This window comes from Populus euphratica, unplaced genomic scaffold, assembly GCF_000495115.2.
Source record: "Populus euphratica unplaced genomic scaffold, PopEup_1.0 scaffold567.1, whole genome shotgun sequence".
Lineage (NCBI taxonomy): Eukaryota > Viridiplantae > Streptophyta > Magnoliopsida > Malpighiales > Salicaceae > Populus > Populus euphratica.
The window spans coordinates 86,695-112,733 of NW_011500441.1; the positions used below are offsets into that span (position 1 = coordinate 86,695).

General features: G+C 34.8%; 3 protein-coding genes and 1 non-coding gene across 4 annotated transcripts; 3 read left to right on the top strand and 1 right to left on the bottom strand.

The window, feature by feature from the left end:
• Positions 1-2,746: 2,746 nt before the first annotated feature.
• Positions 2,747-5,020, top strand: LOC105114707 (uncharacterized). The gene has a single exon (XM_011011347.1). It carries the CDS (start codon positions 3,311-3,313, stop codon positions 4,883-4,885), a length of 1,575 nt encoding a protein of 524 aa, XP_011009649.1. The 5' UTR covers positions 2,747-3,310; the 3' UTR covers positions 4,886-5,020.
• Positions 5,021-11,271: 6,251 nt separating this feature from the next.
• On the top strand, positions 11,272-12,136 carry LOC105114706 (Calcium-binding EF-hand family protein). Its single transcript, XM_011011346.1, has one exon. It carries the CDS (start codon positions 11,368-11,370, stop codon positions 11,806-11,808), a length of 441 nt encoding a protein of 146 aa, XP_011009648.1. The 5' UTR covers positions 11,272-11,367; the 3' UTR covers positions 11,809-12,136.
• Positions 12,137-14,622: 2,486 nt separating this feature from the next.
• TRNAS-GCU (transfer RNA serine (anticodon GCU)) lies at positions 14,623-14,704 on the bottom strand. Its single transcript has one exon. It is a non-coding gene; the product is annotated as a tRNA-Ser (tRNA).
• Positions 14,705-14,856: 152 nt separating this feature from the next.
• LOC105114705 (E3 ubiquitin-protein ligase Praja-2-like) lies at positions 14,857-17,430 on the top strand. Its single transcript, XM_011011345.1, has 2 exons — positions 14,857-15,629; positions 17,197-17,430. Coding segments are annotated over exons 1-2 (576 nt in total). The 5' UTR covers positions 14,857-15,054; the 3' UTR covers positions 17,198-17,430.
• The last annotated feature ends 8,609 nt before the right edge of the window (positions 17,431-26,039 follow it).

The following is a 26,039-nucleotide window of genomic DNA, read 5'->3' on the forward strand; positions in this document are numbered from 1 at the left end:
TACCTAAACCTAGTTGGTCAGGGGAGTCACTAACCTGTGTGGACTAATCATCCCACAGTATGGAGCTTCATACTCATTGTATTTTGATTTTCTAACGAGTTTTACCATATGATATTCTTGTTATGACTTATTTGAGAAACCTTTCTATAAGAACCCAAAGCCATACTTGTATATATATTTCTCATTGATGTATTACCTCGTGTGTGTATATTGAACGTTATCTATTCACTGAGTTGTTAATCTCACCCTCTTATTATTTATCCTTTTCAGGCTTATAACTTGATAGCAAGTCACTTTTGTTGGACCTTCAGAATCTACTCTTTTGATTGTAATTTGTACATTTTCTTTTATGTCTAGTTGATGCTCCAAAACTATGAAATTATATTAACTCTTGTATTAAGACAATTCAATTATATTATAAAGTTGATTTTGTTATTAATGCTGCGTTGAACTCTGATTGAGTTAGGATAAGTTTGTGTGTAAGTTTAGGTTCGCATAGATATAAAACTTTAAAGGAAAACCTTGTCTATGTGCTGGTTATGGATCCGAGATTCGAGTCGTGACAGTTTTAGTATATGCCATCTCTACTTGTGAAGCTATATAAAACACACACAAAACATAAATTAAAAATGGAAAATGGGCATTTTAATTGATTTTTCATTTCAATCTTTTTTAATCAGTTGTTTATTCAGAAGGACTTCTTAATTTATGAATAATTACATACACAAAAATATTTTATTTATAAACTTTAAATGGCATGTGATGTTATCACTTGCCATAAAAATAATAGCGATTTTTTTTTATTAAATGCTATTCATTTTAGAAAAAAAAAATCTCTCTCTTGTATAGCCCTTTATTTGTATTGATATCCCAATATAGCTGTAGGGATATAAATTATAATGAAGTTCAAAATCCAATCTAGCTAGCTTCTTCTTCTTTTTCTTTTTCTTAGCTGTGAGGATAAAAATTATAATGAAGTTCAAAACCCAATCCAGCTAGCTTCTTCTTCTTCATCACCATCATCATCTCATCGTGTGTGAGTGCGCAATGTGAGGTGGATAAGTTGCCATTCCAAAGCTTCTTTATCTCTTTTTTCTTCTTTTGTTAATAAAGCACTGCTTTTGTCCACGCACTGTGTCTCCACTTGTTAATAAAGTACAATCACAGTCTAGGACAACAAGAATCCCAACTGTCAATGCCTCTTGACTGGTCGTTAATGATCTTCGATGATTTTCAAGGGAAGAACAATCGCCATCCATCATCACAACAAGTAGTTATCTTAGCAAACCAACCATCATATATAGAGAAGCAAAATATACGTTAAAATAACCCTAAAAACATGAGATTTTGACAAGGAAAGCAATGCAAACTCATGTTGAAAAGAAATTAATTACAGTGCATGGACAACTCTACTGGTCATCTTAACTATGCTTTACTACACTGATAGTGTGCATACTATATATATATCCATACTATACATATGATAGAATTCTTGGTTGATGGAATCCAAGCCACTTGATGTTTGACATTGGAGGTGGAGCCTTTATAATCCATGGCTTTATTCTTGATTCTCCTAGCTAGCTAGAAACACAGCTTTCCGAGTTTTATCCAAGCCCTCCATGCTTGCTGGTTGTGGCTTTTCATGTTAACAAAAACCCTTTTTTTTCTTTTTTTCCCTTTTGCTTTGTTTTCTCCTTTAACAAATCTCAACCATTTTTCATAGCTTAAAAAAACTAAAAGTGTAACCAAAACACATGTAGGACAGCGGTATATCACCGCTAGATTGCAATCCGAAGGGTGAGCAATCCCTCACTTTCTTCAAAGTATTTTTGGACCAAATTTTGGCAAAAGAACTGTAAATCAAACTTTGCTTAAAAGCAAATTAAAGCATTCAAAGTTCTGAGAAATTTTCGAGTGGAGCGGAATAGAATATGTTCGATCCGCTCATTATCCACCGCCACTCTTCTTTTCACAACAAAAAAAAGTGAAGAAAATACAACAGTGATTAATTCTTTCTTTCCCAGCTTGGAATTGGATCGTGCATTTACCAGCATAAATTTGGTTAAATCATGCATTCTATAATTTTATAATGCCATGAAAAAACTACTGATGACATGAGGAAACAGGGCGTGCACGATCAAGATGACTAAGTGGACTATCCAGATTAATGGATCTTTACATTTTCGAGCAAATTAACAACGAAATTTCTACTACTTTTCCACATTCCCTTTCATGTGAATTTTATTCCTGGGTTTTCTCAAGAAACTTTACTCGTCATCTTCAAAGCTAATTTTCTGAATATAAAAGGATATAAAAGTTGCAGCATTAATTTTTGCATTATGGTCCTATTTCCCTTTCTATTGTTCTCACCTAGCAAGACCTCTCTCTTGCTAGCTTCACTTTCATCATGATCGGACCTGAAATGAGTCATAGCTGATTATCAAGTGTGCAACCAAGCCACGTATTAAACCTAACATAACCTAGTAAGACAAACTAATTATTTATTAACTTGGATCGAGTTTTATATCAAAGTTAAAAGTTAATCTAGTCAATTTAGTAGATTAACCTCAACTAATTTTATATGTTTTCTTAATCTGAATTGAACTATTCAGATTATATCAAGTCTTGAGCTAAATCGGGATTTATATCTGCACTTCTAATAATTTTTTTTAGCAATCATCCGAAATTAAGTGGCTAGCCACGGCAAATCTTAGCCTCTCAAGGTATGTAACACATTTCTCAATATTCATGTATATATTCTCTGATCATGATGAGCGTAATTATTCCCAAGAACATTCTCTGACCTAAGCGAACCCCATATTAAGAGAAGGAAAAAGCAAAAGATGATTGGTAAAGCGGGGAGCAAAAGCAAAAGCAATCCATCTTCTCGTGTGTTTACATGCACACTCTATGCCCTAGTGTGCCTCTTGTCTACTTTCTTTCTTTCTTTCTACTATAGCTAGCGCGTCTATTAGTACTATTGCAGCTTACATGGAAAAACAAAAGCGAAAGAAGACTAGTCGGCTTCACCTTTAGCTTTATCTTTGCTGCTGCTTTTAGCAGACCTCTCAACACTCAATGTCTTTGCCTTCATTTCTCTTTTTAGAGTTTTCCATAAGGTTGCATATATATTACTCAAAACCATATATACATACACTATATACCCAACATAATCATCAATCGACAATCCCCACCTCGTCCCATTTGTCATCTTCCATGATATAAATGCCGAACCTCATCAAACATTGCATATAGCTAGGCAGAGACTAAATCACAATTCACCAACCCAAAAAACATACAACAGACAAACATGGAGATACTGTCACAGCTTTGGTCACTCTTAGGCCTTCTCACAGTTCTTCAAAACATCTTACCTACACAACTCCTCTCTCTTCTTCACTCCCTCTATGAGTCCCTCCAGGACTTCATCTCCCCATATTCATACTTTGACATCCCTGAATTTAATGGCTACTGTGGTGTTGACATCAATGATCTCTACCGCCATGTCAACCTCTATCTCAACTCTGTCAATTCCTCTGCCACTGCCTCCACCTGCCGACGCTTCACCCTCTCCCGTTCCAAGTCATCCAATTGCATTTCCTTCACCATAGCTCCCAATCATACCATCCACGACTCCTTCAATGGCCATTCTCTTTATTGGACACACCATGTGGACACTGTCCAGGACTCATTAGAAGAGAAACGTAGCTTCACTCTCAAGCTTCCAAAGCGACTCCGGCATTTGCTGCTGTCGCCTTATATCCAGCACGTGACATCACGTGCTGAAGAGTTTGAGCGAGTGTCAAGAGAAAGGAGGCTGTTTACTAACAATGGCAATGCTTCATACGAGTCAGGCTGGGTCTCAGTTCCTTTCCGTCATCCATCCACCTTCGAAACGCTGGCTCTGGAGCCCCACTTGAAGAAGCAGATGATGGAGGACTTGAAGGCATTTGCTAGTGGCAGAGAGTTTTATCACAGAGTTGGACGGGCATGGAAGAGGGGATACTTGCTTTATGGTCCACCAGGGTCGGGCAAATCAAGTCTGATAGCTGCAATGGCTAATTATTTGTGCTATGATGTTTATGATCTTGAACTCACCAAAGTCACTGACAACTCAGAGCTCAGAGCTCTACTAATCCAGACTAGTAATCGATCAATAATTGTCATTGAGGACATAGACTGCTCCCTTGATCTGACTGCTGATAGAATGATGAAGGCCACTACTGCTACTGCAACAAGAAGGAAAAGATCATCATCATCAGGTTATAATAAGGACCTGGGCACAGGCAATGATCAGTTATTAGAGGAGAGTGGGCGTGTTACCTTATCAGGTCTCCTCAACTTCACAGATGGATTATGGTCTTGTTGTGGTGAGGAGAGGATAATAGTGTTCACAACCAATCATCGAGAAAATGTGGATCCTGCATTGGTTCGATGCGGGCGGATGGACGTGCATGTTAGCTTAGGCACCTGTGGGATGCATGCATTCAAGGCATTGGCTATGAACTATCTTGGGATAGAGTGGCATTCTTCGTTTGACGTGGTAGAGAGCTGTATACGGTCAGGTGGCGCACTCACTCCTGCTCAGATAGGGGAGATATTGCTGCGGAATAGAGGGAGCAATGCTGATTTAGCAATGACAGAAGTGGTGTCTGCAATGCAAGCCAGAATTTTGAGTACTGGCAGCACTGAACATCTAAATACCAGTATAGAGTATGAAGATATGGCGGCCTTGACAAGGTCACCTCAAAGTGTATTAACGGTGGGGTCACCGGAGAACTGGGACTCATCTCCGGGGAAGACTAACGGAAAGAAGAGGAAGGCAAAGTTTCTTGTTAGATTAAGATCTTTGACCAAGTCTGATTCTGGTAGAAGGGGTGTGTAAGAGTTGTGATGTACTCTTCTGTTATAAAACTTTTGAAAATTGAAACTAATCTGTCAGCTAGTAATTAAGTAAACTAATTCTTCTACTGTATACCTCCATATAATCTAATCAGTAGGTAAATACCTTCAGAATACAGCTTTTATGTGATCTGTTTATTTTAAATGTCCTGCTCAATCAATGCCAGGAAGTTGTCCTGCTCAACTCATATTAGTAGTTTAAGCTTACAAATGGACTACACCCTATGAATATGAAGAGATAAAAACATACATGCAAGAAGAAACGGAAGAAAATGAAAGGCATTGACGATGACAACATCCTGCACATGAGTCCAGAACACTTACCTTTAGACAGAGCAAAAATATTGCAACTGTTCAGTGAAGTCGAGTCGCTTTAGGAAGATAATCAGCCACCATGTTCTCTATCCCATGCAAGATGTCTACAAGCAGCAATAGCCGTGCCTGTGTTTCTAAAAGCATTAGAGGTAAATTTATCAGAATGGCTCGCATGTGTAGTTGCTGAGACTTTCTACATATCAGAAAATGGAAGTTGCTGCCTATTGAACGCCTTAAATCCTCTGACACAACTGATATCAGAATCAAGTTTCATTGCTAAACGAATTGAAATTTTTTTGAACCTGTTTTCCAAGCATTGGCATAAGATTTCCAGAAGATTGAGCTAGAATTTTGGCATAACACTGATAAGATTAAAAACATCCGATAGAGAGTGAATAAATCCAAGAAAATCAGGTTACCAAAAAAATCAGACCATTAATTGGAGATAGATTACAAAAATCAACTGAGATAACACTGAGACATGTTGTTGTTCATCATTCACTGAGACCATAGAAGAGATAATACACCAGATGAAGTTGTATCCCAAAAAAATAGATAATATAGCGGCATAAAAAATGAGTCTTTTGAGAACTTCTTGTAGAAAAAAAATAGAACTTGATGATGTGAAACTTCTTCGTATAAAGTGGAGATCCATCTTGATTTGTGGGATACCAGAAATCCCGAGCCACCCAGAACCACTAGCTTCGGTAAATTTTTGCTCTAGCAGGCATAAACAAGCACAAGTCCCCCTGCTTTTCCAAAAATGAATCAAAATATACAACAGTAACACAATCCAAGGCCAGCTATCACAAAAACAAGACATGATAATTTTACGTGGAAAAGCCGCAGTATGGAGGAAACCTCATGGGACTGTAGTCCACTCAAACTGTTCCAGTAAATCAATAAATAGACTACAAGTGGGGTTCTTCTCTAAGTGACAAGAGGCTGTCACAACTACAAATGTTTCAAAAAATCATATCCCTAGGTCCACAATATCAACATCATCATACAAGGTGGATTACAAGCAGTGCAGCCTAAAACGGCTTGTCATTTTGCGAAATAACCAAGAATCTGTCAAGTTCCACATCGTACTTGCAAACCAACAGCTCTTGCCTATGCTAATCTATGTATAATAGCTTGGACTTCTGCAATCTGTGCGCATGCCTGATTATCCACTTTCTTGAAAGCTGCAAGTATTATCCTTCCTTTAGAGTCCCTAAACCAACGTGTGATCGTTCCATCAGGTTCAAAAAAAGAAAAAAAGAAAAAATAAAGATTAAAAAGAAAATAAACCATCATGCAGGACCTTCATAACCAAATTGGCATTAGGAAAATGAAACAAAAGTCTAGAAGTGCAGACAATGAATCAGGCAGGTGTTTTACTTGTCTATGAGCTTGCTAAACTGAATCACACCAATGAATTGCAACAAAAGTAAGAACTAATATAATAAGTTTATTCTTTTGGAACCAACTACTTTGCTTAACTCCTCTCCTGTGATTTAAAATTGAGCAAAACAGCTGGAAAGGCAATAAAACAAAACATTAAAAGACACCGTAACCTTAAACAAAATATCAGAAATAGATATCTCTAGTGTAAGCTGCACAGTCAATTTTTCTACAATAACGAAAGCAACCTTTAACACAGGAATTAGAAATAGAATCTGCTATATCAGAGCAGCACATTTGCACTAGAAGAAAGCAAAAAAAGTCGTGCCTTGCGTTAATTATGAACAAAAAGGTAGGCATAAATAAAAGCAAGCAATTATTAACTCGCATATGGAAACATGGATTGCAAAAAAAGTCATGCCTTGCGTTAATTAGGCAGAAAGGCAAAAATTTTAAATTTTGGACATTTAAATAGGAGCTATGAAAGAAACCAACTCTGTGAACACTGGCTACATACAATTAATTAGATGCCAGAGAAAAAGAAAAGAAAAGCAGTGTACTTAGTAAGCAAGCAGTTAGCAGCATGAGAAAGAATCTGCAATGAGTTTTGGCCATACCTTGCTACACAGGAAAGATAGCTAAGCTATCATCTTCTTCTTTCTTTTGTTCTAATTCATTAGTAAATTCAAGGGGAAGATAAAACATGAGAATCAAATAAACATATAAAAAATAGATAATTCATTAGTAAATTGAAGAGAATAAGGCTAGTTGAGCTTATGTGGTACAACGCTCTTCAGTTTATCATCCCATCCCATCATGAGTAGTTTTCAAGGGAGCCAGGAAATTCCTCCAAATCATATGAGAAAGGACCAATTTGAATTTCTTCAATTGGGTGAGGCAAACACTACTCTAATTCTTTGCTAGTCGAAACCTTTAAAATATAATTTTAATTTTATTATTAATAAAAAAATAATTTTATAGTATGATTGCAAAAATCAAGTTAAATCCAATTTTTTTTTATTCAATCTTCTTATAAGATACTAAAATAAAAAAGAATAGAGTGATTTGAATCAAAATTTAAAGAACGATTGCAAAAATCAAGTTAAATCCAAATTTTTTTTATTCAATTTTCTTATAAGATACTAAAATAAAAAAGGATAGAGTGATTTGAATCAAAATTTAAAGAAGATTTTGAAAATAAAAATAATAAATCAATATCTTGTTAATTTAGTTCAAGGATCTAGACATCATTTCCTATAAATCTATAGATTATCAAGGAAAATAAATATCCTTACAAGTTAAGCAAATAAATTTGATATCCTTTAAAGTTAAAAGAGGTCAAGGAGATTATGAATAAATTAATTAGACAAAATTTTCTAATTAATTTTTTACCATTAAAAGAATTTAACATTTAAAAGCAATTCTCATTCACTCGACAATAGTCTTATGAGAAATTGTAATAAATTTATTTTAAACAATTATTTAAAAACTTGAATAATTTAACTTAGTTTATTCTTTTCTAATAAATTAAGGTAAAAGTTGTACCAATCAAGTTAATTCTTTTACTTCTTATTCTTGTCCCTAACAACAATTATAGATTGAAAGAAATTAGAAAGTACATGTGTCATCTCAAAACGATTCAATTACCATAAAAAGAAATTAATAGTATAATTCTAAATTAATGATAAATAAGTATCTAAATATGAAAAAATTACAATGAAAACATAACTTTTCACAACTACTAATGGAGTCTATTTCTCTTGAACAAAACTTAAGATTTAGTTGTTCATCCTCTAGGAAATTCTAGTAGCTAAGTCCTTTGTGAAAATTCCAACAAAAAAATAAAAACCCTTCTCACATTGATCTTTTAGTGTTTTTGTATCTCAATAGGTAGCCTTCATTATAAGATATCATAGGTAAAAATTAAAAAGTTATAAGTTATAGAGAAAATCTATTTGATCCCATCATATTTCTTCTTAATGGTAAGACTTTCAAGTTGTTAGTTTCTCGTTATATCAAGAGATAAAACTTGTTCTTTATCTTGTGTTAAAATTTTCATCTTGAAAATGATTTTGTTTGACATAAAACCCTTACTAAATGTTATAGCTTTGAATGTGTAGATGAATTTGAAGTTTTGAATGACCTAATTTTGATATCTAAAACTCAGGATATGCTCGTTTGAATATTAAATATGAAAATAGAGAATCTTATTGTAAGTAGAATTTGAACTTGATTTTTTACAGATCAATTTAGAGGTCCAAACAAACTTGAATTTTTATCTATAATACCTTCCTAAAAAGCTTGATATGTGTACTTGGATTAAGCCTACAATTACATTATGGGACTCTAACTTGAAAAACAATTTGTCACAAAAAATAAGGTTTGAAACATAAAATGCAAAATTTCTTATCTTTTAGCTATTAATTCTCAAAGTCTTTTAGATAAACCAAACTTAAAAAATAACTTTTAATAAGCTCAAATAAGATCAGAACACATTAAAAATCATAATCTAAAAGGAATAAAATAATAAGTATGTCTTACACTTATCAAATTCCCCCACACTTATCTTTTGCACAACATTAGACAAAGTTCAAATTTACTTTTTCATTGTAAAAAATATAATGCCATTAACAAAAAATGATAAAACTCTCCGATCACCATCTCATATCAGGAATGATATTCCAATAAATTTAAAATTGATTTATCAAGTATTTTTACTTAAAAAAATAACCAAATAATAGACCTTATATAAATAATCACTCAATTCTCATGTATTTGAAAAGCTAGTGTTTCACTTGAGTTCATTCTAATAGAAATAATTTATTATAAACTTGCATATCACCTCACTCTCCACTATTTAGATTATATTCATTTTACAAATTATAAAGTCTTTTCAAATGTTGTAATATAGTTGAGTTTAAAGTAGAAATTTTTTTGTAAGGTAGGTTAAAAGCTATTAGAACCAATGGAGTAAAACACTCAAAATCAAACATAAAATATTAAACACTCCATTTAGCCATTTTAAACTTTAAAAACATTAAAGCTACATTAATTTTTTTATTGGAAAATTTATCACTCAACATATTAAAATTTTGGTTCAAAAACAAAAACAATCTTTAATCATTCTAAAACTTCAAATTTTTGATCTTTAATCATTCTAAAACTTCAAATTTTTACTAATTTTTTTATTTTCAAAACCTTTTATATATGATGTTTCATTACTTATACAATTTAGAGAAGACATTGTTTAGTTTAAAACTTATAATATATATGAGTATAGAATCAAAGAAAAAATCCATCAACTTAAAAGGCCGGGTCACCAAGAGAGGCCGGATCACTAAGAAAACATTTGTCTAAAAGTGGGTTGCTAGACTACATCACAAATAATATCTTAATCATGTTTATGCACGCATGCAAAAAAGTGATCCGACAGAACAATTTCTGAAGAAAAAATCAATACAAAAAAATTCACAGAAAAAAAAGAAGATCGCCATAGATGTTTCAGTCTTAAAGGTTGAAGTCTCGTATGCTTGTGTTCAACATGGCATAACTAGTAACGTACAACAAACACTTCAAGGCCAGGAAATACTAGTTGTATTCCACTAGCGGCATCACCACCTTCAACAGCGCCTTCAAATCATTCAGAACTGGAAAAGGAATCTATAATTGCAGCCCCGACCTCACCTCAGTCCTCTCTTCATTCCTCCTGTTCTTCCAGTTTTCTTTGTTCCTGTTTGCTGGCCTTAAATCATTAGATATTTTCATTTCATTTATTTATTTATTTGCTCTTTTGTCACCCTCATGTCCCATTGGGCCGATGGGCTCTCACCGGAACATGTGAGGAGGACGTAGTCCATTTGTATAATGGATCCCAAGCCTATTCTGGTCAATAACTCTTCTTTTTTTTTTTTTTTTTCATATTTCAGGTGTAAAAACAAAAATATTGCGAGCTGTCCTAGAAAAATCAAGAACAGAGTTGAAAGCATAGCCAGTGGATTTGGGAAACCCGCGGCACCGACGGCACAACATGACGGTGGGACACCATTTGTCCGGCGTCCACATTTGTAGCCTCATGTTTTTGCCACCTGACTTTGCACCCCTGAAAATCAGAGAGAAAGGCGCCGGCCATGAAAAAGAAAACAAAAGGAATATCTCAATGGTCTGCCCCAATCTATTTATATATTTCTCAATTGAGTCCTCCTTTTAGTGCTCTGGAAAAGATGGAGTATCTGAACTTTCAGGAGTCCAATTAACAATTTTTTTTTCTTTTTCTGGTAAAATTGAGAATGGTTAATTTGAAATTTCCCAAGAAAAGCCTTAAGCCTGTATATATATGTGCATTGAATTGGATCCCAAACTGCTAGATTTTATGAATTAGGTTTTGAAAATTGCTTATTTCTCTCAATTGCATCCTTTTATCAATTTCTATTGGTAACTTAAATTTAATATGCATATTTTATACGCTAAAGCAGCGTTGACTTAACGCGATTGAACAGAAAAATTATAAATATTAACATTGTACTAAAATGGGAGTCAATTGGAAGAAATTTTTATGGAAATCATAAGAAAGACCTGATATTTCTTAAGAAAACGTTGAGGATCAAATTGATAAGATTTATAGAATTGGACTCAATTGAGAATGAGTATATATAAGATTGGAAATAATCTAAGGACTCCCTAGAACAGTTAATAATTACCACCGAAATCTCATCTCAATCCTATCTTCATTCCTTCAACAGAGAGCGGAAAAAAAATCAACGAAAAATGGGAGTGGTGATCATAGATGGATCAACAATACGTGACTTTGTTAACGACGAGGCTCAGTTCAATAAGAGTGCGGACGAGGCATTTACAAAGCTTGACCTCAACAACGATGGGGTCTTGTCCCGCTCTGAACTCCGTAAGGCCTTCGAAACCTTGCGTTTGATCGAAACCCACTTTGGAGTGGACGTGGCCACAGCACCTGAGGAGCTCACAAATCTGTACGACTCAATCTTTGACAAGTTTGATTGTGATCGGAGTGGAAGTGTTGATCTTGAAGAGTACAGGTCAGAGTTGAAGAAGATCATGCTTGCTATTGCTGATGGGTTGGGGTCTAGTCCTATTCAGATGGCTCTTGAAGATGATGAACAGGGTTTTATCAAGCAAGCTGCTGATCTTGAGGCCTCTAAGTTCTCTCAACAGCCTTCTTCGGCTGGACCATAAACTCTCTCTCTGCTGAGAGATCTAGTTGTGTTAATTTTGAAACCCTTAATAAAATGTGTGTAATATGCGTTACTGTCTCTGCCCTCTTGAAGATGACGACCAGGGTTTTTATAGAGAAAGATGCCGATCTTGAGGCCTCTAAGCTCTCCCTCAATAGGCTTCTTCAGCTTGAGCACTCTCTCTCTCTCTCTCTCTCTCTGTGCTGAGCTCTAGTTGTGTCAATTGTCGAATCCAATGTCAATGCCCCCTTCAATAAAATTTGTGTCATATGCGTGTTACTGTCTCTGCCTCTTTGATTTGCAATAAATTTTTGTTCCTATTTAAGAAATGGCGATCTTGTCGGAGTTTCACTTTTCAATTACACCATGGGATCTACAGGCTAGTAAGATGTAATCCAAACTTCAGAAACTGGGATGAGGCATAAAATTCCTGGGCCTCAATTAGTTTATGACTGCAATCTATGCTTTGATTTTGCACCTTAACTTGCCAACTTAAGCCAGTTTGAAGGCATTTCTCAAGGGTTTTGGATACAATTTGTTCAGATAGAAGCTTTGAAAGGATCCCCTGCACTGAACAGAACAATATCATTTCATTTTGTAGATTGTCATCTACTCATCTACACATCATGGCATCCACTAAAGTCCTCAAGAATATGGTCTTTCCTACTAAGTAACTAGAGAGAACAGAACATGATTCCATCGATATGCTTATTCTCCACTAAGTGTATATGCTAACTGCATCAAAATCTTAAGGGCATTTGACAAAAGAAACCACCAGATTATGCAATGTGCAAAAGAAGACTCATCAACAGTATCAATAGTGAAATGACACTGTTCAAATCACCTCCCTCACAACCAATTATCATACAGATATACCATCTTTACACTAATAGTTAACTTCCCCAAATTGCCTGCTTTCCTAGACCAGATTTTAGTCAACCAGAATAGTCCATAGAATATAGTTGGAACACAGAACAACCAGAATGTATAGTCCATAGAATATAGTTGGAACACAGAGTTTACAATAACGAAAGAAAACTTAGCTGGCGAAGAAATTGTGAGAATTCCTGGTAGTCCTGAATCCGTTACTGAAGATGAAAGTCAATATTGTGAGACATCAATTTTCAGTATTTAGATAATTGCTAGGTTCTTCTAGGTAAAGATTTACCTCTGGATTCTCCACTTGTGTTTAAAACTAGGACTCCGTTGATGTTTTATCATCTTCGAACCCATGACTATCTAAATTAGCAGCAGCAGGAGGAGGAGGAGGTACCGGAGCAGAGGCAGAAAAGGAGGAACAGTCTTCCTGACCATCACAATGTCTTGCCGCACAGCACAACCATACAGCTAGTATGGCAATACTGAAAAACCTAATATTGCGTCGCAGATCCAAGATCAGCACACAACATCAATATTGGTTGAATTTCAATTGCATTTGCTTGACCATATTAGCCATGACAATTTTCTGAGCCACTCCTCAAGCTATTGTAAATCTGCAGCACTGCATTGAAATACAAAATAGAAGTCGGATCATTATTTATCTGTAAAAGCAATCAATACCATAAAAAAAATAAAAATAAAAACCTACAAAATTTTGAACAAAATAGAATCTCGGACGTCCCCTGACTTGCTAATTACTAATCACTATTAGCAATAATACAGCAGCAGCAGCAGCAAACAGCACTATCTCAGCAGCAGCAGCAAACAACACTATCTCATCTCCTTGCAAACAATACTATCTCATCTCCTTCATCTCTATGTAGCTTGATAAACCAAAACTCTGCAACAGCAACATCACAAGAGCAGCAACAGCAGCGGCATCACTGAAACAGTAGCGGCAGCAGCATCACAGCATCCCCCGACCAAATCTTGATCAACTCCTGTCACGCTAACATCCAAGGTTGTAGGGAAAATATTCCAACGGCTACTACACTCCAGAATGACTGGAAACTATAGCTGCATGCAAATCAGAAACAAATCAGCCATCATAATCAAGAAAATATTCCAACAGCCACTACACTCCAGAACAACAAATTAGAGACAAATCAGCCTCTATAATCCGGAAATCCTGTAACTATAGAAACAACAGTAACTATAAAAACAAATACAACTATGAAAAGTTAATAATTACCCTGTTTCTTATTGATATATATTTACATCCTGCACATATTGCAACGGTGTGCTTACGCCTTATTTTTGTATATTAATAAAGAAGAAGAGAACGAATTCAACTACCATATCTGCTGCTTTGTTCTCTTTCTCTAACATATTTTTCTCTATCACCAGCGCTCAGCGCTAAATCTCAGACTACTGTCCACAGGGCTATAGGGTTCCTATGGGAAAACATATGTATCTGTGTGTGCAAGCACATAAAATTCCACCTTTCAAGACTACCAAGACACCCTTCTACTCTCATTACACATAATCAGATTCTTGGCAAAGATATGAAAATTCTTATTCTATTTAGCATTTGCTTCAAAACGTAATAAGATATAATCCAAATATGCAAATGAAAACCCACATGACATTGCAAAAATAAATAAAGTTGGTTCATCCAACAGTTTCAAAAACAGCAGATTCTGCAAATCACCATTCAGTGGAATCGACGAAGTTCCAAAGTACCGTAAGGACTCACAATCTTCACCTGAGGTGTAGCCTGTAGCCAACATCTTGTGCCAACAGCCATAATTGCAGGCTTGTATTTGTCTTCAGTTTTGCTTGACTGAAATCTCCACCTAAAAACTAGATTATACTAGTTGTGGATTTCCTGACAATTTTGATTGATGCTGGAAAGAGTACGGGGAAAAAGACAACACGTCGCCTGAGAGATTCGAACTCTCGCGGGGCAACCCCATGTACTTAGCAGGCACACGCCTTAACCACTCGGCCAAAGCGACGTCGGCGTGAGGAACCCTCTTACATATTGTAATCTAGTGATTAAAGGTAGCTAAGATGACAAGAAAGGGCAGCTACCCAAGTCGACGAGAGGACATCGCATCACAATATCACATAGATAGACCCCACCTAACCTCCTCGTTTCCTTTCCGTCCTCCAAACTCCAAACTAGAAGCAAACAAATAATAAGTTATCCTTCAGATTCACATCCACATCTCACAAACCACACCCCCCCACCCCCCCAATCTTTTATTACCCCATTATTGTTCAGGGAATCAGCCTAGCCAAGAAGAGATTACAACGCCAGAAGCTGAGTCACACTGATCAGAGCAACAAAAAAAGTACACCAACAATGTCTTCCACCCCAACTAATGAATGGCAAACCTACTGGTGTCATGAATGTGACCTCAGCATCCACCTTCTCACCACCACCACTCCTCTTTGCCCTCACTGCCACCATGACTTTCTTGAACTCATGGACCCCATTCCCACCTCCACCACCGCTGAAAACAACACTTTCCTCCTTGATAGCCCCTCCTTCCTCAACTTCCTTCAACATCTCAACACCAACAGCCATTGCGATTGTGAAGATGATAATACAAACGCCACTATTGACTCTATCATCCCCACCATAAAAATCACTTCTTGCATGCTAGAAATGGATCCAATGCTTGTGTGTGCAGTGTGTAAAGATCAGTTCTTGATTGATGTTGAGGCCAAGCAGCTGCCCTGCAGTCATTTGTACCATCCAGGCTGCATTCTCCCCTGGCTTTCTAACCACAACTCTTGTCCTCTCTGTCGCTTCCAGTTACAAACGCCAGTAGTCAGAGAGGAGAATTTGGAAACTTGGTCTCCTGATCATCCTCATCATGATGCTAATCATGCTCATGTCGGGGTTTTGTCCACCTCTCTTCCTCCACACTTTTGGTAATCTTTCAATTTCTTTAATTTTGAAGTTGTTTTTTTTTTTTATAAAAAAAACTGGTGGGATATATTTTTTCATGTCAGAATTATGTGGGTTGCTTAGATTTTAGGGGTGAATGCTTGGATTTTTATTGACTGTTGCATGTTTTTCTTCACATTGGTTTTGTTTCTTTATGAAATTGAATTTGTGCTTCTGTATTTTGTTGATTTGAATAGCAGTAATTAGGATTGTCTAAAGTTGTTTTATTAGGTTATGGGTATGGAAACATAATTTCAACGTTGCACTGATCTTGGATTGACTGTGTCTAACTGCTAACCTCACACAATTTCTGCCATCTCTGACAATGCAATAGGAGTATGCTGTATGCTGTCCGCTGCCTTTTTACTTTCCCTATTTTAGGTCAATCAAAAAATTGTTTCATGTGAATTGAAAATCCTTTTAAATGCTTCAGATTAAATTTACATATATCAAATCGATGGTAATACTTTGTAGTTACTAAATTTCAGCAATGATAGCTTGCTAAATTTTGCCTTGCTACTTGTTCTTGGCATATATATGTTGAACAGATTTTGTGTCTGTTTTCAACCATGTGAAAGTAATTTGTTTCCTCATATTAATGTTCTTGCGCGGTTCTAATGAACTTAGTCCTGTACAAAAGTCTATAAAACCGTGTTGTGGATGAGAATAGAGTGAAGCTTCTTCTCCGATTATGATTGAGCATACTGCCTGGTCAATTTCCTGTAATGCATTCTCGTTGAACATAGATGACATACAGGGTGGGGATAATATACTATAACGCAATTAAAATCATACTAAACTAGAAAGCTAAGCCCTGAGGGATAGGGATAATATACTGGTTTTAAGCTAGATTTTTATGTGTGGAATTTGATTTCGCAAATCATTTTCTTGGATATAACTTAATTCCAGATCATAACATTCTAGTTGGGTGAGATAAAAGAATGACCAGAAAACTAATTCATCCAGTTGTTTCCTCGGATGAAATATATAGATTTGCAACAAATTTTAATGTATAGAGAGAATTTTCAGAACTTGTACCAATGAAATCCAGACCATGAGAAGTAAAGTTTTGGATGAGGATGGATGTCGAGATTCTTTATATACTGTAAATCTAATGGTGCTTGAAATTCTCATAATTATTATGTAGTCTTTGTTAAAGACAAATACTCTTTGTAGGTTTTACCTGATGTGCAGTAAATTCCTTAGAATTATCATCCATGAAGCTCCAGCTTAGTCTGTCATAGGATTGTGCCTCGTAAAGTTGGCAATTAGAGAATTGTGCTATTAATCTGCGAAAGAGTTAATGGATACAGAGACTGCTATGATTATTTGTTGATTCCTAACAACGAACAAACCATTTTGGCAGGGCATAATATAGATTAGGAGATCTTTGCGAGGATGTCTAGCTCTGGCATGGTGTCCCTGCACAATTGGGATAACCAGGTCTTAGCAAGCTAGTTAGTTAATTTACGCATATATGGTACCCTGTTTCTCTATATCAGGCTGAGACCTGGTATTGGTCATTAACTAACTAATACATGTCCATTTCAGAATTTGAATGCAGGTAAATAAACTCTTCTGGGGATTTTGGGTTTTTGGTTTGGAATTGATCGAGTGAAGTGTAAATCAACAGTGAACGATTGTGTTACCCAAAGAACTTGTGATGGTTGTGCATCTCCTTCTCCCCTTCAGACTTTCACTATGGATATTGTAAAGTGATACCTTGTTTGGGATTGGATTTTGGCCAGAAATACAGCGTGGTTGAATTGATTTTTCTTCGTCCTATCATGTTTTCTTCATCTTGGGAATGCTTCAAGTTCAAAAATAGTTCAGATATAATATCCAATTGCCTGATTTTACCAACTCTAGTCCTTCGAAAGCGTTGCAAAAGGCAGCTTAGCTGGCTCTTCATCATTTTATCTTAATAAGGAACAAACAACAATAAAAAAAAGAAAGATTGGCAGTAACTACAAACTTCGAAAGTCTACCTAATATTTGTTTCGGCCTTTAAAAGGTCTAATAATCATTTGAGCCCTTTTCAGTAAAAGATCGTGACCATCAGATTCTGTAAAAAAAGTAAACTTTTATATACACTTACTATCAAATCTAATTTGTATTTGCGTAGCATCAAGGTACTTGTGGGGCAAATCCAGTAGTTTAGGCACCAGCTTTTGGCCAAGGATTGAAAGTAATGTGTCACGTGCAGCAAATGGACAACACGGAGCGTTGTGGAGCCGCATAATGCCTTGGAAGCAAACACCTTCTACCTTGGAACCCGTCCTTTCTTTCTTTCTAGAGATCTTGATATAACAGCAGAAAGCTCTCTCGTGTTGAACAAGTAATCTAATCATCATTCTTCATGACCCCATCAATAGAAAGTTTGCTCAGTTCTTTAAGAAATGATATCAAGCATTCATTAATTTGAACCATTAAATGCACGGGAAACTAAGCCTAATCACGTTCACTGAACTCTGAATAGTTAGCAGGATTACATGTTTACTTTTCCATTGAACAATAGTAATTATATCCCTACCATACCAAAAACCAAAGAATTAGTAATCGCTAATGTTCTTGCGTAGCTGATGATGCTGACCGCTGAATGCTTAAGGGCTTTAATTGTAGACCATGTATACAGTTAAAAAAATCAAGATTGACCAGGTCCCGTAGTAAACCCTACCTGGAAACTTCCACGCAATGCCTTTGGGGCGGTAAGTTTCGGCCAATAAGTTGCTGTCTGGACACGGAATACAGAGGGTAGGACCCTGACCTTACAATTGTGTGAACATCGAGTTGTTATCATCCTACACGTATCTATGCGTGGAAAGGATTAAAGATTATATATTTATATATGAACAAGAAGCCCGCTTGCCCAATGATTCAAAGTTTGAAAAAGTGAGCCTCCCAGTCAAACGAGCAAGGCTGAAGGCTGATGCCTGTCCCTATATATGCGTGGTTTTATGAGCTGAAATTGGAGTAAAGGATTCGGCAAGCTATTCAATTGTGTCTACACTGAGACCAAACGATAGAAATATTATGATGATGGAAAGCAGCACAGGGGACATGTTATTGAAGGTGGGGGTGTTTGTTGCAGTACAAGCATTGGTTTATCTCATCCTTTCAAAATCATCCAATATTTTCTCCAAGACACATAGGGAGAGGAGATCATCTAGCTTCAAGATAGCTCGCTCTGTTAGCATCCAGCGGATTCTTGCTGCTCTACAAGACTTACCTGCTGGTGGTGAGTTGTCTTCTGCTTCGTCGAAGACCACGCCAATGCAATCACCTACTGTTGTGAGGTCTGAAGATCGAAGGTCTTGTTTTGCTGATTAATTAATTGATTAGTAGGCTAGCTAACTAGCTTCATATATATACTGGGTTTTGATCAAAATATACGTTTTGTGATTATAGCTAGAATTATAATTTTTTTAGTTGTACAAAATTGTGTTTAATATATTGCATGCATGAGGATTTGAGTGATTCTTTAATTTATTGGTTCATTTTTCAGTATTGTATCAATGTTCATATCAAGAATATACAGTTTGAAGTTTGAAATTAGTTAATTTTCTATAGAATGTGTACTTTAAGTTATTGTTTTTTTTTTTTTTTTTTTTTGTGATCAAGCTATTTGATGCTTTAAATGTATGTTCAGTATTATGTATAATTGAAGAGGAGATGGTAGAGTAAAAGGAAGAAGATGAATATAGGAACAAATTAAAAGGGAGGGGTGGGGCGAAAAGGATTCAATGTCTTCCTAGCTAGATATGATTAATTCATTCCCAGATCCATTTTTATTAGTTCTTATTGAGAAAAACATTAAGTCCTTTTTAACCTAGTTATTAAACTCAAATGACTTGATTGGTCAATTTAAAATAAGATTTAGACTAATCCAAATTAAAAAAAAAAGATAACATAAAAATTAACCTTTAGACTTGATAGAAATCGTAAATGTAATATTTTCATGGTTAAATTCAACATATATTATAGTTTTTCTCAACTCTTAGACAAGATTTCATTTTTATATTTTAGTCTTTACAGAAAATTTGACATGGTGTTTTTTTTATATTATTTCTAAGCATATCAAGTTATTGATATTTTCAAATCTTATATTTGACCCTACCATAATGGATCAAATCTCATCTCAATTTTATTCTTAGCAGTCTAACAATATGCATATATTCCTTTTTAGTATCAAACAATCATATTACATAGCTAGTGAATGGATTTAAAACATAAGTTATAACTAAACATGTATTTAAATTTAAAATTAAACATACAATCTATCTACTTAACTTACTTCATTAATATATAATAGTCAACATATCATACACAATATTATTTACAAGTAATTAATCCTATTCAAAAGCTTACAACATCTAGCAAACTTAATTGCAGACATCTTTAAAAGATATAAGGTATATTATTAATTACATTTCTTTATTATCAAGCTATAAAATTTGTTACACTAAAACATAAAGCTCCGCTTGGCTTGTCAACTTGGAAGTGCACAAATAATAACATAAAGATTTTTTTATTTATTTATTATTATTATTATTATTATATACAATTCATTTTGCCAACTATATATATCTACATTATTTTCCTTAATATTTTGATCAAATCAACACCATTAACCCATATTTTTTAATTTAACATTTAATATTTTCAACTATTCTACATTATTACCACAATAATTCTGGCTTCTCTCACAAATATCATAATTTCAGCAAACTCATTTAATTACCTATATTTTGGTTATCCTTTTATAGTTATCAATAATCTAATTATTCTTTTATATATACCAATCAATCTGGTGAATTCATTTAGTTGTCAATAATTCAATTATTTCTTTACATATCTCAATCAATTATTACATTTGTGATATTATTTTTTTTCTTTATATTTCCAATAATAATTGCGCATCAACCAAATAAAGTTTTTGTGATAATATATACCAATTAATAACTTTCAAATTCAAATAAGAGGATGAACATGTATATGCATCTCTAGTAAGTCAATCCCCTCCTCCAACTACAATCGCTGCAATTCTTGGTGCCCTTTTAATTTTCAATAATATACAATTACAACATTTAAACACGATACCACACTTCTAATTTTCATTCTCTTTTGGCCGGCCACTAACCATCTCCTAACATCAAATCAAATGTTCTTACTTCCTTTCATCATAATTCCTCACTTTCTATAATCATCTCCATCTCTAAAACACTTCACTCGTCAAATCTACGCCCGTTACAAATTCTTTAGCTAGTTTCTCTTAATCCAAGTGTTTAGGTATTTGATCACACAAAATCTCACAATTTTTCTCCCAAATCTTTGATTTTTCCCAAGTTTTTTACCAGATTTATCAAGAGCTTTCTCTTCCTCTTCCTCTCCCTTATGGCTGGCCAAAGCATATAATATAACAATTTAGTTCATTCCTATTATTCCCCTCTTTTATACCTTTCTTATTTTACAGGTAAACAATTTAGCAAATTTTTTTCACGTTCCAACACGTGTTACCATCAAAATTAAACCAGACCATACGAAATTTCATTAAACTACATTCCCAAATAATTCTTTCCTTATTTATTTTTTTTTCATCTGGTTTCTATTTTCTAGTCTATCTTTTCATTTTTCCAGCATTTTACACATTTTATTTTTTTGAAACTAACTAATGAACATTTTATTCCAAATTCTCAAGTCTATCGTCATCCCTATAACTCAAATATTTTACTTTACTCATTTAACATAATATTTTACTTATTAATTTTATAGAATTTATTCAGGGGTTTATATTAGGTTGACCCAAAGTAAAATCCAATCAAAACTCAACTCTCAGCCTAATAATTTTTTATTAAAATTATATTATTTTAATTATTTTTTAAAAAATATATTTTTAAGTAAATCAAAATTAACCCTTGTAGCTCTTAACTCATATATATATATATATATATCCTCTCCTTTAATTTCCTCTTACTTTCCTCCTAGGTACACAAGAAAGACAATGTGCAGATCTCAAAAGTATTATTTATTTATTTAGACTTACAATAGTCTTAAATTAAATTTGATAGTGCTGCAGATTCCTCGGTAAATATTTAATCAAGGTGGACAAATGCGAGAAAATGATACAGTAGCGTACATTGTATAATCTCATGCTTTAAAGAAAAAATATCAAATGAAGTAGGTTAAGATGCGTCGGTCAGTCTAGGTAGCCCACCCCAAAAGTTTCCCAGCCAGTTCATGGTTTTAAGAATTTTCTTTTCCAAACTTGGAAATTATATATATATATATAAAACTAACTGTAATGTTTTGAATAAATAAGTAGGAAAATACAATAAAGCCCTTGAAGGCTTAGATGTAAGAATAAAGTAAATGAGGGGTATAGTAGTAATTGACTAAATACATGATAAATATAAATAAGGAGTAAAAAAAAAAAACAACAAAAGAGGGATCTGGAAAATTGAGAGAGAATCGGCAAGAGAGAGAAGGGAGAAAGAAGAAGAAGAGAAAAGAGGGAAATTAGAAGGAAAATAGAAAGGAGTTGAAGAAAATAAGTTTAAAGGTAAGATTTTGTATAAATATATGTTAATTAAACTTTAATTTCGGTTTTGATAAATGTTAGGGTTTTGAAAATTTGTATTTTGGGTTAATTGATGAATTAAGTTGAATGTTATGGGTTGATTGTTGTGGGTAATGGATTGTTAAGTTGAATTTGAGAGATTATAGATAAAAATGATGATTTTGAGTTATAATTTTGTTTGAATGGTGAAATTATGTTAGAAATAAGAAAAGAACAGTGGGTTTTCTGTTGAAATTCTGGGTTGGAGGTTGAAGATGACGAAAATTCATTTTGGTCCTTCAATTTGTGGAAATTACAGTTTAGTCCCTAAACTTTGAAAAATTTACAGATTGGTCCCTGGGGCATATTCCGAGATTCTGAACAGAATAAAAGATAAATTATGGGCAGAATTCCTGTATGGTTATGAAATTTTAACACTTTCAATTTGGTCCTTCAATTTGACAAAAATTACCATTTAACCCTAAAAATTTGATAAAATTCCAGAATGGTCCCTGGAGTATAATGAGATGATCTGGATAGAAATGAGGATTAATTATGGTCAGGATTTCAGTATAGTCATGGATTTGTGATAATTTTAGTTTGGTCCTCCAAATGGATAAAGTTACAATTTGACCCTTAAAAATATGAAAAATTATAGATTAGTCCCTAACTATAGTATTAGCTTTTTCAGATGGGTTTGATGAATAATTGAGGGTTAGTTAGTGAAGTATTACCAATTTTATTATTTATTTTATTATGGATTGGATTTTGAGAAAACTATTAATTTTTGGGTTTTTAGGAAAATAACGAGTTTAGTCTAAAAACATATAGGGTTATGGAATAGACCCTTAGTTATGTGTATTAAATAGGATATATGTTCTTTTGAGTCATTCTTGAATATGTTTCCTTTATATTCAGATAATCCTGATATTCTACCGGCAGGACGTCAGTAGGATTTTCTCCAGTGTCTGCTTTTGACTTTTGTTTGCTTCGAGTCAGGTGAGTGGATAATTTTCCATATGCATGAGAAATATTATAAATATTTGATTTGTTAATATGAATTGGATCATGCTTCTTGGTAATATATTTGGTGACTAATATCCTTGTTATGATAAGCATGATCATTCGTTGAATCCGAATTCTTGATATGAACCAGTATGTATTTTGGATTGACTTATGAATTGATAGCTCCTCATTTGATTGATGTCATGAGTTGAGCCTTGAGATATGAATATGTCTGTTTGATTATGATTATGACCCTATGGTATGTCAGTCAGAATACCCATGCTAACAGGGTAATGTTAGTCTTTGTGCACATCGTATCTGAACCCTAGTTGGTCGGGGAAGTCACCAACCTGTGTGGACTGATCATCCCACAGTACGGAGCCTCATGCTCATTGAATTTTGATTTTTTGACAATTTTATCATATGATATTCTTGTTATGACCTATTTGAGAAACCTTTTTATAAGAACCTTAATCCATACTTGTATATATTTCTCATTGTTGTATTATCTCGTGTGTGTATATTGAACGTTATCTACTCACTGAGTTGTTGAACTCACACTCTTATTATTTATCATTTTCAGGTTTATAGCTTGATAGCAGGTCACTTTTGTTGGACCTTCAGAACCTGCTCTTTTAATTGTAATTTGTACTTTCTTTTATGTGTAGTCAGTGCTCCAAAACTCTTGTATTAAGACAATTAAGTTATATTATGAAATTAGTTTGTTGATACTGCTGTGTTGAACTCTGATTGACTTATTAGAGGATAAGTTTGTATGTAAGTTTGGGTTCGCATAGGTATGGAACCTTGGAGGGGAACCTTGCCTATGTGCCGGTCATGGATCCGGGATTCGGATCGTGACAAACTTGGTATCAGAGCTTTAGATTAAAGAAACAATAATATAATTAATTTCATAATACGTGGAGCATTAGGATCCGTATTGTCTTGTTTGTTGGTTTTGAAATTTTGAATTCTTATCAAGCATGTCTTCTTCTTTATGACTGATATGCTTTCCTATAATTTATTGATAATTATCATGTTATTGTTCTAGCATGACTTAAGTGCTCTAACTTTTATTTTAGGAAATGCCGAGGAATAGACGAATAACTGATCCTATTAGAGTAAATGATAGTAATGATGATATCCTTATTGTGCAGTTTAGAAATGCAAGTTATGGGAGGTCAGTTAGTGGCTTAGACGGTCAGAGTGACAATAGTGGTACTAAGAGTTTAGTTTAGACTACACCTTGTAGTTCATTTGTTTCACTTGAAGATAGTTCTTCATGTCAGCACTGTAGAGGAGGTCATAATAGTGCAGTGTTACAGAAGGATCGAGGCTTGTTTTAATTATGGCCAGATAGGTCATAGGATCAGAGAGTGCCCGAGGAGACAGTTATCAACTTCAGGATTATCTGCTTCAGTCCAGCATCCTATTCAGGCACCATCAACGAGCCAATTTGTGGCTCATGGGGGTAGAGGTTTTGGTGGTCGTGGTCAGAGAGGCCGGGGTGCAGGTGATAGAGGTCAGATACAGCAGGATCAGGGGCATGCCAGAGTTTTTGCCTTGACTCAGCAGGATGCTCAGATATCCAATACAGTTGTTTCAGGTATTCTTCTTGTTTGCTCTTTTGAAGCAAAGGTGTTGTTTGATACGGGTGCAACCCATTCATTTGTGTCTCCATATTTTGCTATAAGGTTAGATAAACAACCAACCTTGTTAAAATCCCCAATTTCAGTCTCCACTCCCTTAGATGAATTAATATTAGTGAAGTATGTGCATCTGGATTGTGAAATAGAGATTGGAGATAAGATCTTTATGGGAGACTTAAATGTCTTAGATATGGTTGATTTTGATGTAATTTTGGGAATGGATTGGTTGGCAAAGCATAGGGCTTCAGTAAATTGCTGGGATAAGAAAATACTGTTTGATCTAGATAAAGAAGTTGAGTTGGTATCTCAAAGAGATAAGATTGGGTTTCCATCAATTATGTTGTCGGCTATCTCAAGGAAAATGGCTCGAAAAGGGGTACAGTGTTACTTAGCACATATAGTGGATGTAGAGAAAGAAGTCCCTCAGTTAGACCAAGTCCCTATAGTCAGGGAGTTTATCGATGTTTTTCCCGATGACTTACCTGGATTGCCTCCATATAGGGAGATTGAGTTTTGTATTGATTTGGTTCCGGGTATTGAACCAATATCAATGGCACCATATAGAATGGCACCAGCAAAATTGAGGGAGCTGAAGGAGCAACTACAGGATTTGTTGGATAAAAAGTTCATCCAACCAAGTGTGTCCCCTTGGGGAGCCCCGGTGTTGTTTGTGAAGAAGAAAGATGGGTCATTGAGGTTATGTATAGATTATAGACTGTCGCTACGGGTGACAGTTCGAAATAGATACCCACTCCCTCGTATTGATGATTTGTTTGACCAGTTGCAGGGAGCTCAATTCTTTTCTAAGATCGATCTTCGATCAAAAAACAAAAGGAATTTAATTTTTTATTTGATTAGGGGGAAATAAAGATTTTATTTGGAGTCGCCATCTAGTAATTTGAGGGAACTAGAAATCCAAAATTAGACACTGGTCCCAGAGATTCGGATACTGGGTTAGTTATGATTAAGGGAAGGTAGACACCACCCTTAAAACATCCTTTCAGAGAAAGGTTACCTTTACTTGTGTGTTTTTCTTATTTTGATTCAAATGCTATTATATTTTGAGCTTATTTGTAAATTTTTAACATATTTAACGTCGGTCCCTAAAAATAGGAGACGCGTTAAAAATGACATCAGTCCCTAAAATTAGGAGACTTTGTCTAAAATGTCGACGTTTATCCCTA

Excerpts from the sequence above, each read along its gene's own strand:
- LOC105114706 (XM_011011346.1), top strand. The coding sequence starts at position 11,368 with ATGGGAGTGGTGATCATAGATGGATCAACAATACGTGACTTTGTTAAC.
- LOC105114705 (XM_011011345.1), top strand. The coding sequence starts at position 15,055 with ATGTCTTCCACCCCAACTAATGAATGGCAAACCTACTGGTGTCATGAA.
- LOC105114707 (XM_011011347.1), top strand. The coding sequence starts at position 3,311 with ATGGAGATACTGTCACAGCTTTGGTCACTCTTAGGCCTTCTCACAGTT.